This window comes from Rousettus aegyptiacus, unplaced genomic scaffold (assembly GCF_014176215.1).
Source record: "Rousettus aegyptiacus isolate mRouAeg1 unplaced genomic scaffold, mRouAeg1.p scaffold_m13_p_15, whole genome shotgun sequence".
In the NCBI taxonomy this organism is placed as follows: domain Eukaryota; kingdom Metazoa; phylum Chordata; class Mammalia; order Chiroptera; family Pteropodidae; genus Rousettus; species Rousettus aegyptiacus.
In genome coordinates, this window is record NW_023416290.1 from 28200486 (window position 1) to 28216017 (window position 15532).

At 36.6% G+C, this 15532-nt stretch overlaps 1 protein-coding gene across 6 annotated transcripts in view; it reads left to right on the top strand.

Moving 5' to 3' along the window:
• Positions 1–2426, top strand: part of TMEM67 (transmembrane protein 67) — a 46120-nt gene extending 43694 nt beyond the window's left edge. For all 6 annotated transcript variants that reach the window (XM_016153247.2, XM_016153246.2, XM_016153245.2 and 3 more), the window contains 2 exons: positions 595–737; positions 1205–2426. In XM_016153247.2, the coding sequence (XP_016008733.1) occupies positions 595–708 (114 nt within the window). In that variant the 3' untranslated portion in view covers positions 709–737; positions 1205–2426. The remainder of the gene's footprint in view (positions 1–594; positions 738–1204) is intronic.
• Positions 2427–15532: the final 13106 nt, after the last annotated feature.

Consider the following 15532-nt stretch of genomic DNA (forward strand, 5'->3'; position numbering starts at 1 on the left):
GGGTGTCCGTGGGCAGCTTCAGTGGTTCTCTGGACCTCCCTGAAATTGTGTGCAAGATTCATGTCTATGTACTTGTTTTTCCCCTCTGGTGAAAGTGTAGCTTTCATCAGAATCTTAAAAAGGGTGTTTACATCCTTGTGAAGTGAGACTAGAAGAAGTCTCAGAGCAGAACCTATTTGACACACAAATTATAGCATACTATGTGCTATTCTAGTCTTTGCTGGTTTTGTTTTGCTTTTTAGACTTATTCTTAGAGAATCTTTCTAAGATTCTTTACCCTTTAGTTGTATAAACAGAGAAAGGATATTCATTACTTGGTCTTTGAAGGGTATTGATAATATACTTAAACTATTAGCAATTACCAGCTCTTGGTGTGAATGTTAAAACAATTTTATGAGCAGTTTTTTGACTAACCTTTTAGATTAGCACATTTTATTATCCTTTGTTTATTTTTTGTAAGCCATGAAGTATTATACATAGTAACTAGTTTCTATTATGCTGTTTTTAAATATCTACATTTTATCACCAGAAACTTATCATGTTTATTCTATTTTTAAATTTCTAACTTATATCTTATAATATTTTTTTAAATAGATGAAGGTTATTCTTTCAGCAGTGTTCTGTATTATGGAAATGAAGCCACTCTTCTCATTTATGATCTACTGTTCTTCTGTGTTGTGGACTTGGCTTGCCAAAATTTTATTTTAGCAGCATTCCTTACATACCTACAACAAGAGGTAAAGTTTTACATATTTTTTTCTGGTTTTCTTTTAAAAGAAATATATTGGAACTAGATATTTATTTTTATAGCAGAAAGTAACAATGTCAGCTTTCACTAGAGATTCTTAAAGTTTTAGAATATGATTAACCCTACCAAAAAAAAACAAAAACATTTCAACCAACATTATTCTTCACTCTCCTTCAGGGTCAATAAAATATTGGGGTCTTGTGGAGGCCATACATGAACAAACATGAAAGGAATCTAGTAGGAAGACACTTAAATTGCCCATCTCTTAAATATAAGATTTGAGCAGTAATTAGAGTCTCATTCACCCTTTGCACCAGATGCTAATGTAACAAAAAGGCAAGCACTGGAGATTTAGCTCACAGCTAGTTTAATTTAGATATTTTAATTGATATGCAGATTTAATTTTCTTTGTATATATACTTTTTCATTCTGAACTGTTTTAATTTTTTTCCCCAGATTTTTAGATTTATCCGTAATACAGTAGGACAGAAGAATTTGGCATCTAAAACATTGGTGGATCAACGATTTTTGATTTAATTAATTGAATAGATAGATAGCTTAGACAATATAATCATCGCAAAAAATGTTATGATTATCAGGTTAGTTTGACATATTTTTTAAAACTTGTAAATTCTATTTTTATTTGTTTTTAATCTACAGAAAGATTTATTTTTATAACTTGATATATAACTTGGTTTGTGAAAATGACATTCTTCCATTATGTATAGTATATATATAATTCACCAACTCATAAATTAGACAACACTGACAATGGGGCAAAAAAATCTAAATGTTGCTTTCACCATAACACTTTTTAATGATAATCAAAACAGTCCCCATCATCTGTCTCTGTAGATTAATTTATAAGCTGGGATTTGCCTACATTTTCTCACATTAGAAAAATTATTTGATTCTAAGTTCAAGCCTAGCTTTTAGTTCAATAATTTCTTGTTTTACATATTTTAGTAGTTAAATAAATGTTGAAAACAATTTTTAAATTTCTTACTTAGAAATTTAAAATTGTATATTGCTGACTTTTTTTGCTTCATCTTAATTGCTCACCCTGTTTGGCCATAGACTAATTCACTTTTGGATTTACAGGCATCTCAAGAAATGATACATATTCATTTGTTTTGTATACCTGTATTATTAGGCCAATATACTCTTTTCATGAAATGTTATTTACTTTTATTAAGCTATAATGCATGGCATTTTCCCCAATATAGTTTTTTATACATTTTAAATTATTTAACATTTTAGGGGCACTATCAAAGTTTTACTCTTCTATTATGTTAAAGATTGTAAATAACAAACTGTAAATTTATGATGTTATGCTGACAGGGTGATTTGTTGAAAGCAAATTTAGGCTTCCTAAGTCAGTAGGCTTGTAGTTTTTCAAGTAAGGAAAAAAAATATATTAGCATCCAGAATATATTTAATGTAAATTCTGAGCCATATAGCTAATAAGTCCTTTATTATTTTTTCTTCATTATGCTCTTCAATAATACTTTGCATTGTACACTATGTACTTGAAAGGCACCATATATTTCAAATCTAATGATCATTCACCCCTAAACTGACATTTTTTACTGCTGTCTATATTAATGCTATACAAATACTTAAATGTAATTCTGTGTTAATACTGTTTATATTTTTGAAATAAAAATATAGAATAAAACATTTGGTTTTTTCTGTTTCCTGTTTCCTGTTTGATTAATGTGTATTTCATGAAATAGCATTTAGAAGTAAATACAGCAGATCAGGGCAGAGGTCCCCGGTCATTGCCAAAGTTGAATTTCTCTGGATCTTGAGGATGGCTGAGGAAAAAGAAGGAGGCCTGATAAGTCAAATATTTAAAACTCCAGTTTAGGAAGGCTCACCGTACAGGAATGCCTTTATAAAAGCTGCAGAGAGAAATATACCAGCATGAAAACATATGAAAGAAATCCAATTCTTATTCTACATATAAGAAGTTAATATTATTGTGAATGTTTTTAAATGGAAGTTTCAAAAACTTAGACACGTTGACTCACCTGACAAAACAAAAAAGATATTTTAAAAAATCATCCTACACAAGTTTTATACAATATTTTTATTTTGGTTGGGTACATAAAAATGTGTTCAGATTTTCATACACCATTGACTCCTTTGTTGACATTGCCATAATTTAAATTCTACAATCATGTGCCTAATTTTCCACTAGATTTATAATCTTTTATCTATTTCTGTAGTACTAACTCACTGTCCATTGCATCTTGTATCCCTAATTTTACCAATTACTTAGAAACATTTGATAAGTCTCTTCATCATTTCATAATGAAACGAACTCTGGGTTCACCTAGGGGTTATTTACAAGCTGCTGTGTGCTTTGTATCCTCCTTAGAATTGCATAAGCTCCTAAAGTAATGCTGCAGGTCAGCCTCTCTGTTATGAGATGTTTATATTTGCTTACTTGTTTCATACTGCCGTTCTAAAAACTTTGAGAAAGTTCTGCTGGTTATCTGGATTGAGAAGCATTGAAATGACCATCTCAGTGACTGCAAACATGAAAGATGCATCCTTTTTGTTGTCTGTGAATAAAAGCTGTTGGGAAATAAATATATATCAAGCAGTGTGGCTTAATGGAAAATGCTCCAGATTTAGTAACAGAAGCCCTGGATTCAAATTAGAATTTTGCTCTTGTCACTAGCTTTGGGACCTTAAACTAAGTCATTCAGCATCTTTGAGCTTCGTTCTACATCTCTACAATAAAAATAGTGCCTTTGCTTATCACTTGTAAGGATTAATTCATTAAGGTAAACTATGAACACTGGAATTCTGCCTCCAAATATATTTTCTATTTTGCTAGTAAGTTAATTCTGATACTAAAATTCAGATTACTGATAACAATAACTGACCAGTAGAAATTCTGAGCCTTTTACTTCAGCCATCCAGCCTCACCAGGAAGGGACCCTAGTAGAAGTCACAGCCATTCACAAAAGGAGGCAAGGAAATGTCATTGCACCATGTTGTACATATGGTTCATGGTACAGATTAGAAAAAAAGAGGGAAGAGAATGGAATATTGTCTTTGGAAGGGAGAGTTTTATTTGCTCATTCATTTATTCATTCAAATAATACTTCTACCTCTTCCCACTCTCCAAACCCTCAGAAGGGTCTTAACAGTTAGAAGAGGAAACAGGTATATTAACCATCACAGCAATCTGAAAAGTGCTATAGCCACCAGTGTGTAATATGGGAAAGCTCTTAACCGTACATCTGTGGTCATCAGGGTTTTGACCTGAGAAAAGTGGTATTTGATCTAAGATTTAAAGATAAACAAGGCAAGTACAATTAAAGCAAGGAATAGTATGTGCTCTGAGATGAAGCACATGGCCATTGGGTACTATAGGCAGTTTGTATACTGAATACACATAGTTTATTTTTTTCATTTTGTGTATATTATGATGTTTTCACATCTTTAAATTTTTTTCTGAGTAGGGAGAGCTTGCTCTGCTGGTACTAGGCAGTTCTTACAAATTAAGCCAATAGCCTAGCCAGGAGCATGCTTTTGATATACTAACTAACCAGCCTAGGCACATATATTTCAGGAGGCAATATTCCTCCTCCTGAATCATCTCAGGACCAGGTAGGTACCTGGCAATTAAGGACCACTTGTATACCTTAAGAGCCTGCTGTAATTACTCAAGATAGTCATTCCTAAACAGGTCATCCTGCCCTGCTTTGCCTTTTCTGCAATAAGGCAGAAACTAAATAACACTGTGGCCCAGGCTCTCCCTTCACTCCTATTCCTCTGCTTCCTCACCACTGGTGCTTTTCCAGGTGACTGTGTGGTGTGGCATACTTCCTGTTTCTAGGATCTGTGAGTATAACAAGCTTTTTTTTCTTGGTCCTCTCCTGTGTCTCCTCTTGCGGCCCCACCTAACTGACCATCACGTAAAAGAACACAGAACAGTAATTTTAGGGGTTTTGGAGAAAGATGAGGTTGCAAAGGAAAACTATTATGAAAAGTTTTTACATCAAGCCACAGTGTATGGGAAGTTTAAGCTAAGTTTCCCAGCCTACCTTCAAATAAGTAATTTGATACTCCAAAGAGTGAATGTACAGTGGGGCAAGAGGGGTTGTCCACAGTCAAATTGTCTAGAATAATTAGGGTGTTGATTCCCCCCAGCCCCTAGACATACTCCTTATTACCTGGCTGCACTGCCTGTAAGAGAGGCAGAAAAAGGTAGTGGTTAAGAACATGAAATCTAGACCAGATTCAAGTCCTCGTTCCACCACTTAACTAACAAGGTAATTTGGGACAATTCACTTACCTTCCTGTGACTATTTCCCCATCTGTTAAAGGGAATAATAGTACCTACCTCATAGATCTTTAAGGAAGATCAAATGAGTTAATGTGTGTACAGTGCTTAGAAGAGTGCCTAGTACATAGTATATATTTCGTGTTAGCTATGTAGTAGCAATGGTGGTGGTGGTAGTAATAGTAAGTCCATTAATACTCAATTCTGAAAGAAAGATCCATATTAGTTTCTCTGGAGCCTACACTAAGACACTTGTCACATTGCTGGGAGCCCTAGAAGTAACGGTAGACAAACTGACCAAACACAAAGCAATCCGTGGGCTTAAAAAATAACTTGGTTTCTATTATAATTACTATTAAAAAAAAATACATGGCTTGGCCCAAGGATAAACAAATGACCACTGGAATGGAGTCTAAAAACAGATCCACAGGTACAGTCACTTGACTTATGACAAGGGTGGCATGCAGTGCAGTGAGGAAAGGGCGGTTTTTCAATGGTCAATGGTCACTATGGAGAAAAAAATGAGTATCCCTACATCACATTTACACAAAAGTCAATTTCTGGTATATGGTAGATCTAGATGCGAAAGGTTAAATGATAAAGCTTCTAGAAGAAAACAGGAGAATATATTCATGACTTTGGTGTAGGCCAAAATTTCTTAAACAAGACTCAAAAAAGACTAATCTTAAAGGAAAACATTGGTAAGTCGGACTTTACATTTTGCATTAAATTCACACTTATGTATATGTACATTAAATGTAAATTTTCAATTTACATTGGGATTTGGAACTCTTTGCTATTTGAAGGCACAGTGACAACAGATGGCAGTGGAGTGCACGCTAAACTCTTCAGAAAGTCTTCCTCATTGCTGTGAGTCCACAGGACTGCAGATCCCAGAGAATACATGCTCCCTCTTTCCTCACTTCACTGCCTTATAATGACTCCTCAGCTGTATTATCACTTCACTTACTCACCAGAGAATTGGGCAGTTCAGATGATAAGGTGTGCTACTCTGTATGTATTGTAGAGGTTTTTCAGCTCAGGTTCGGGAACTGAATGCTAAAAATAGAAATATACTTTCATCCATCTCCAGGGGCAGGGTTACAAAATAGATCTCATCTTGGGAAAAAAAAACAAGAAGAGCTATTTATCTAATGATAATGGAATCCCCCTTCCCTCATTTGAATTAAAAACACATGTTAAAATTTTTTAAAAAGCAAATCATTATCCAAAGTATGTAACGTCTTTTTCACGAGTACAATCTCTCCAAATGGGACTTTATGTGACATTTTCCTTATATACCATGATACACATTGCATCATATTCGATTATACTATACAATATGTTGTTACTATTTGTTATATATTTTAATGTGTCGAATTTTTAAACATTTTACTTTAGTTTCAAGTACACAATACATTGATCAGGCATTTATATAGTTTATGAAATGATTCCTCTGATTATCCTCCCTCTGGCACTACACATAGCTATTATATTACTGCTGACCGCATTAATATATGCCATGCTCTCCATCCCCACGACCCTCTATCAACTAGTAATTTGTACTTCATTAACCCTTCACCCCTTTCTCCCATCACCCTCTCTCTCATCCCCACTGTCTGTCACAAGATTGTCCTCTATATTTGTGAGTCTGTTTCTGATTAGTTTGTTCTTTTTGTTCCACATTTATTGAAATTATATGGTATTTATCCTCCATCTGACTTATTTCACTCAGCATAATAATCTCTAGATCCATCTATGTCATTGCAAATGGTAGGATTTCAATTTTTTAATGGCGGAGTAATATTCCATTGTATATATGAACCATAACTTACTTATCCAGTTGTCTGTTGATGGGCACTTAGGTTGCTTCCATATCTTGGCTATTGTAAATTGGGTTGCCATGAATATAGAGGTGCATACATCTTTATGAATTATTGGTTTGGTTTTCTTTGGATAAATACCCAGAAGTGCAATTCCTGGGTCAAAAGGTATATCCATTTTTAATTTTTTGAGGAGCCTCTAGACTATTTTCCACAGTGGCTGTACCAATTTGCAATCCCACCAGCAGTGTATGAGGATTCTCTTTTCTCCACATCCTCACCAACACTTGTTTTTCTTTGATTTATTGATGACAACCATTCTGACAGGTGTGAGGTGATATCTTATTGTGGTTTTAATTTGCATTTCTCTGATGATTAGTGACCTTGGGCATCTTTTCATATGTCCTTTGGCTATCTGTATTTCCTTTTTGGAGAAATATTTACCCAGGTCTTCTGCCCATTTTTTAATTGGATTGTTTATTTTTTTATTGTTGAGTTGTATGAGTTCTTTATATATTTTGGATATTAACCCTTTATTAGATATATCAAAGTGAATATCTTCTCCCATTCATTAGGTGTCTTTTCATTTTGTCGATGGTTTCCTTTGCTGTGCAAAAGCTTTTTAGTTCAATGTAGCCCCATTTGCTTATTTTTTCTTTTGTTTCTCTTGCCTGAGGAGATATGTCCAAAAATAAATTACTAGTAGTAATATCAGGGAGATTACTACCTATGTTTTGTTCTAGAAATTTTGTGGTTTCTGATTTAAGTCTTTAATCCATTTTGAGTTTATTCTGGTATCTGTTGTAAGAAGGTGGCACAGTTTCAATTTGTTTTCAATTATCTGTCCAATTTTCCCAACACTGTTTATTGAAGAGATTGTCTTTACCCTGTTGTAGATTCTTGCCTCCTTTGTCATATATTAAATGAGCATATAGATGTGGATTTATTTATGGGCTCTCTATTCTGTTCCATTGATCAATGTACCTGTTTTTATGCCAGTACCATGCTGTTTTGATTACTGCAGCCCTGTAGTGTAATTCGATATCAGTATGATGCCACCAACTTTGTTGTCCTTTCTCAAGATTGCCGTGGCTATTTAGGGACTTTAATGGCTCCATATAAGTTTTAGGATTATTTTTTCTAGCTCTCTGAAAAATGTCATTGATATTTTGATAGGGATTGCATTGAATCTATAGACTGTTTTGGGTAATATGGCCATTTTAATGATGTTGATTCTTCCTACCCATGAACACAGTATATGCTTCCATTTATTTGTATCTTCTTCAATTTCTTTTTCAATGAGATAATTTTCCAAGAACAGATATTTTATTTCCTTGGTTAATTTGATTCCCAGATATTTTATTGTTTTTGATGCAATTGAAAATGGGATTGTTTTCTTAATTTCTCTTTCTGAAAGTTCATCGTTGGTGTATAAAAATGCCACTGACTTCTGAATATTAATTTTGTATCAGCAAATAACGAGAGTTTATTTCTTCCTTTCCAATTTGGATACTTTTTATTTCTCTTTCTTGTCTTATTGGCATGGCTAAGACTTACAATGCAATGTTGAAGAGGAGTGGTGAAAGTGAACATCTTTTTCTTGAAACTGATCTTAAGGAAAATGCTTTTAGTTTTTTCCCATCGAATATGATGTTAGCTGTAGGTTTGTCCTATATGACCTTTATTATGTTGAGGTATGTTCCTTCTATTCCCACTTTGCTAAGAGTTTTTATTATTTTGTCAAATGCTTTTTATACATCTATTGATATGATCATATGGTTTTTATCTTTCAATTTGTTAATGTGATGTGTCACATTAATTGATTCGCGGATATCCTTATATCCTTATATACCTTACATCCCAGGAATAAATCCAATTTGATTATGGTATGTGATATTTTTAATGTATTGCTGAATTCAGTTTGCTAATATTTTGTTGAAAATTTTTGCTTCAATGTTCATAAGAGATATCAGCCTATAGTTTTCTTTTTTTTGTAATGGCTTTGTCTGATTTTTGAATCAAGGTAATGGTGGCCTAATAAAAGGAGTTAAGGAGCCTTCCCTCTTCTTGAATTTTTTGGAATAGTTTGAGAAGTATAGGTGTTAATTCTTCTTTGAATGTTTGGTAAAATTTACCTACGAAGCCATCTCATCCAGGACCTCAGTTTTTCAGCAGTTTTTTGATGACTGATTCTATTTAGTTGGTGGTAATTGGTTATTCAGATTTTCTATTTCTTCTTGACCCAGTCTTGAGAGTGTATGTTTCCAGGAATGTGTCTCTTTCTTCTAGATTGTCCAATTTGTTGGCACATATGTGCTCATAGTATTTTCTTGTGATTCTTTGTATTTCTGTGGAGTCCACAGTTATTTTTCCTTTTTCATTTCTAATTTTATCTATTTGAGTTCTCCCTCTTTTTTCTTTGATGAGTCTAGTTTATCAATTTTGTTTATCCTTTCAAAGAACCAGCTCTTAGTTTCATTCATCTTTTGTATTGTTTTCCCAGACTCTATTTCATTTACTTCTGCTCCAATCCTTATTATTTCCTTCCCTCCACTCACTTTGGGCTTTGTTTGTGTTCTTTTTCTAGTTCTTTTAAGTGTAAAATTAGATTGTTTATTTGAGCTTTTTCTTGTTTCTTGAGGTAGGACTGTATTGCTATGAATTTCCCTCTTAGGACTGCTTTCGCTGTATCCCATAGGTTTTGAGTCTTGTTTTCATTTTCATTTGTCTCTAGGTATCTTTCAATTTCTTCCTTGATCTCATTGCTAACCCATTCATTGGTTAGTAGCATGTTAATTAGCCTCCATGTATTTGTGTATTTTCTAGTTTTTCCTTGTAGTTGATTTCTAGTTTCATACCATTGCAATTAGAGGAGATGGTTGATATCATTTTAATCTCCTTAAATTTATTGAGACTTATTTTGTATCCTAACATGGGTCTATCCTGGAAAATGTTCCATGTGTGCTTGAGGGGAATGTATATTTTGCTACTTTCATGCGAAATGCTCAGGAAAAAATCTATTAGGTCCATCTTGTCTAGTGTATCTTTGAGGCCCATTGTTTCCTTGCTGATTTTCTGTCTAGAAGATCTGTCCATTAGTGTTGATGGGGTGTTAAAGTCTCCTACTATGAATGTATTACTGTTAATCTCTCCCTTTATATCAGTCAATAATTACTTTATATATATAGGTATCCCTGCATTAGGTGCATATTTGTTTACTAAGGCTATGTCCTCTTGTACTGATCCCTTTATCATTATGTAAAGCCCTTCTTTGTCTCAAAGACACACTGGATTTTTGTTTTAAAGTCTATTTTGTCTGATATAAGTATTGCTACCCCAGCTTCTTTTTCATTTCCATTTGCATAAAATATTTTTTTCTATCTCTTTACTTTCAGTCTCTAAGTGGGTCTCTTGTAGACAGCATATGCATGAGTCTTGTTTTCTTATTTGGCTACCCTATGTCTTTTGATTGGAGCGTTTAATCCATTTACATATAAGGTGATTATTGATAGGTACATAGTTAATGCCATTTTATCATTCGTATTTATGTATATGTATGTATGTATGTATGGATGGATGGATGGATGGATGGATGCATGAATGTATGTATGTATGCATGAATTTTCCTTCCCTTCTTTACCCCGACGTTCTTTTAACATTTCTTGTAATACTGGCTTGTTGGTGATTAATTCTTTATGTTTTTCCCTGTTGGGAAGCTCTTTATCTCACCTTCTATTTTAATTAAAAGGCTTTATGGGTAGAGTATTCGTGGTTATAAATTCTTGTTTTTCATAACTGAGTATTTCTTGCCAGTCCCTTCTGGCCTGCAAAGTTTCTGTTGAAAAATCAGCAGTCATTCTTATAGGGTTACCTTTGTAAGTAACTAGCTTCCTTTTTCTTGCTGCTTTTAAGATTCTCTCTTTGTCTTTGACCTTTGGTGTTTCGATATGATGTGTTTTGGTGTGGGTCTGTTTGAATTCTTCTTGTTTGGGAATTTCTATGCTTCCTGAACTTGTATGTCTAATTCCTTTGACTCATTAAGGAAGTTTTCTGTCATATTTCTTCAACTAGATTCTTAATCCCTTGTTCTGTCTTTTCTTCTGTTACTCTTATAATGCAGATATTGTTATGCTTCATGTCCCAGAGGTCTCTTGAACTAGGCTTATTTTTTAAAATTCTTTTCTCTGTTCTTATTGAGTGTTTTCTGCTACCATGTCTTCCAGTTCACTGGTTCAATTTTCTGCTTTGTCCAATCTACTATTGAATCCTTCTAGTGTATTCCTCATTTCAGGTATTGTATTCTTCATTTCTGTCAAGTTCTTTTCTATGGTTTCTACATCCTTTTTCATGTTTACTATGTCTCTGCAAAGGTGCTCATTGAGCTCATACATTCTCCCTCTAAATTCCTTGAACATCCTTATAATCATTATTTTGAACTCTGTCTCTGATAGGTTGCTTATCTCTACTTCATTTAGGTTATTTTCTGGAGTTTTCTCCTGTTGTTTTATTTGTGGCATGTTTCTCTCATTTTATTACCTCTGTGTGTTCATTTCTATGTGTTGGAAAGATTTGCTTCATATTTCAGCCTTGGCCAGATGGTCTTATGTGGAAGGTGTCCTCTGTGGCTCAGTGGCACATTCTCCCAGATCACCTGTTCCAGGGGCTCTGGACACAATTTTTGTTTGGGTCCTGTGTGATCTCTATTTTACCTAAACCTTTATTGATGTTAGTATATCAGTGGATGGGATTAACGCTTGGGCTGATGAGCATTTGGAATGGCTATGCCCATGGAGTATGAATTGCTATGTGGGGGCTGACCCCACAGAGTGGAATATGCCCTTCCAGGCTTGTGTACTCTTTGAGATCACCCTTTGTGTGTACTGCTTAGGGAACTAGTCAAGAGTTGCTTTGTTGTTGTCTAGTGCCAGTCTCTGGGTCATTGGTTTTGTGGCCCCTTGGGAGGAGGTCCCCAGTAGGCCAAAGTCAGCCGCTGCCTTTGCTTGCTCTTGGCTACCTGGTTAGAGCTGCAAAGCAATCCACAGATGGTTGCTGCCTATGCTAGATCTATAGGTAAGTGGAACAGACAATGCTGTAGGTTGCAGTTTGGTTATCCCCAGTACCAGGCCTGAGGAGGTTAAGCAGAAGCACCAGTTTTCCTCAAGGCCAGAGGCTGCCTCTCAGTTGCCCATAAGACTCTGCAGCTGGAAGAGCCTCTGGGTGATATGAGTGCTGGGTGGTTCAGGGATTCAGGGAGTCACCTGGATGTATTGAGCAGACTTCCCCCTGCCACTGTAGTGTTAGTTTACATGCCAGTGCTGTCTCTGTGGCCCCCTGTACAAGTCTCAGTTAACAGCGAGGCCAGCCACAGCCGACTTCAGGTCTGCAAACACCCAAAATCTGTTCAAGAATTACTGAAACTCATGGGCATAAATTTGTGTCCACTGAATGCTTCTCTTGGGTGAATGGGCTTTGCATTGCCGCATAAACTGAGTGTTGTTGCTTGCTATTGAATTCTTGACCCAAGGAAAGCGCAGGATGGGACTGGGTTGCCTGGGAAGAGGCTTGCCATAGGTAATTTGTGGGTTAAGTGGGGCCATCAGGCCTATATAGCACCAGATTTGCTGCCAGCTCTGGGACTATGAGCTCCCACCAAAGTCACATATCACTGCGAGACTTACTGCCATCTGGGATGAACCCACAGATCCCTGTGATCCCCCCAAGTGATACTACAGCTCGTGCAGGCAGCAGTAATCTGCTGCAACTAATTTCTCCAAAATGTGCCACGGTCTATCGACTGAGCAAAATGACCAATCTCGGAAAGGGGCAAGGCAGAGATGGCTGCCTGTCAACAGGCCACTGAAACTTTGTGGGTTGGTGAAACCTCAGGGATACAAGGGCTATCAGGTGAATACAGCCTCAGTTTTGCAGCAACTTCTGTGCTCACACACTCCCGCTGTAGTCACAGATCACGATGAGACCAGCTGCCACCTGTGGTGGTTCCACAGACCCCTGAGATTCCCCCCACATAATATTGCAGCTTGTGCACGCACTGAGCTTACTAAACTTTGTTGCCTGTGCAGAATGCACTGCTCCAGAAATTGCCAGGCAATTTGCTGGTCGGGTGAGGCAGGGTTTCAGGGAGACAGTGGCTGTCAGGCCAATACAGCCCAGTCTTGCTGCAATTTCTGTCCACTCACTCCTTCTCATAAAAGTCACAGATTACAGCAAGACCAGCTGCTGTCTGGTACTGGCCCACAGATCCCTGCAATCCACTCAAGTTCATGTTAGCAGCAGTGATCTACCTGAAACTGTCCTCAGAATGCTCTCATAGCTCTGGCTGTGGTCTGCTCCCTGTGCCAAATGTTTGGCTCTGGAAATGGGAAGAGTGGGGCAGCCACCCAGCAACAAGCCACACTGGGGAATCTGCAGGTTGGATGGGGCAGGCAGAACTCCTCAGGCTAGTGCAGCTTCCAAATTGACGGTGCAGCAGGGAGGGAGTTGTACAGGCAAGCTGGTTCCTGTCTGTAGATTGCCCTGTAGGGAGGCCCCAACTAAGGCACAATGGTGGCTGCCTGTCCAGCCCTCATTTGTGCACTAAGTAATGCAGTCTTTTCCCATATGAATCTTGCCACAGCCTCTGACCCACCGCCGGTGCCCCAGATGAGCGTCATGGGTGAGAGAGCCTGTGTGTAAGTCCTTTAAAGAGGCATCTGGGATTTCCATCTTCTTCCATGTCACCCAAGGGCCAGAATACCCTCTGATTTTAAGTCAGAATTTTTTGGGAACCTTTGTTCCTTGGGCTAGGATCCTGAGCTGAGGAACCCCAAAGTGGGACTAAGACCCCTCTCTCCTTCAGGGAGGCCTCTGCAGCCTCACTCTCCTTCCCAGTGCTTCACTGCCACCTGTGGGTGCAGGTCCAGCCTGATTCGCAACTTTGCCCCTCCTACTGGCTCTGATGTGGCTTCTTCTTTATATTATCAGATGTACCTGTTATGATCAGCTGGACTTCAGGTGATTCTTCATGTTATTTTATAATTTGTTTGTAATTTCAATGCAGACCTGGAGGAGGCAAACCCTACTTTTACTTAGTTCACCATATTGACCTCCTTCTATGGCAACTTTATTTTTATTTTTTTATTTTTTAATTTTAAAATCAATCAATTAATTAATTTTTTATGGTGGCATTGGTTAACAAAATCTAATAAGTTTCAGCTGTACATTTTAGCAGTAAGAGATATATATATTTACACTGTGTGTTCACCTCCCATACTTAGATTTCTTTATGTCACCACATATTTGACCCCCCTTACCCCGTCTACTTCCCCTCTCCCCTACCCTCTGGTAACCACTAGTCTATTGTCCATGTATCTCTATGGCAACTTCAAACCATCACCAAAGTCAATATTTGCAAATTTGATAGTCTCAAAGACCACAAAGCCCACTTTCTTCTCATAGGTTCTCTTGGAAATTTTTTTATTTTAAGAGTGAGGTTCCATATTAAGCAAGATTACAAGAGTTTTTTTTACATATACAAGTTTGTATATACGAGTGTTTTCCTCCTATTTTTTACTTACACAATATCTCTGATGTTTATCTTTTTACTTGATGGAAACAAAAAAAAGAGAAAAACAATCACACAAAAGCTTGATTTGACTGAGAGCTCTGGATAAGCCTGTTATTGGGTCTGGTCTCTACTGGTCTGATTACGCTTGACTTATACCTGTATCTTTTTCTTTGGAGAGAATGATGGAATCTATATATAGTGATCAAAGTTGTTTCGAACTGCTGCTTACTCAACTTTCTAGCAACTATTTGAAGTTATAAACAACTTTCTTATACACATATTCCAATTATGAAGCCATTTTTTGTTTTGGCAAATGATGTAGCAAAGATAAAAAAGATTTTTCACCAAAGAATTAGTTTATCCTCCATTTAAATCACTTTGGACACTTGGGCACAACTATGTAACAGAAAAGGAAGCTCCTAGGTGGGCCACTCACACATACTCATCATTAAGGGGAAAAGCAGATGTGTTTTGATCACTTTCTTATCCCAACTGTCTGGCATTGCACCTGGAACATACTAGTAGATGTCTAAATGAATGAATGAATGAATAAATAAGTATTCTGGTTGGGTTATTCTCTATTATAATGAAATCTCGTAACGCCATTACTGCTTGCTTCTATGGAGCACAATCAATTTGCAAATATTATCCATTGCTTACAAGTGCTGGGTACTACACTAGATGCTAAGAATACAGAGGCCTCTATCTTGATGGAGCTTATAATTGAACAGAAAAAAACAAAGCAATAGATAAATACAAGTATAATAAGTACTCTATTAGTTTCCTATAGCTGCTGTAACAAATTACCACAACATAATGGCTTAACGCAAATTTATTATCTTACAGTTCTGGACATCATAAATCTGAAATGAGTCTCAGGGGGCTAAAACAAAGTTATCGGCAGGGCTGTGTTCCTTCTCGAGGTTCTAGAAGATACTCCGCTTTCTTGCCTTTTCTAGCTTCTGGATGCACCTGCATTCCCTGACTCTCAAGCCTCTCTCTTTCACTTATAAGGACCCCCATGATTGCACTAGGCCCACCAGATAATATCCATCTCAAATCCTTAACTTAATCATATCTGCAAAAATCCCTTT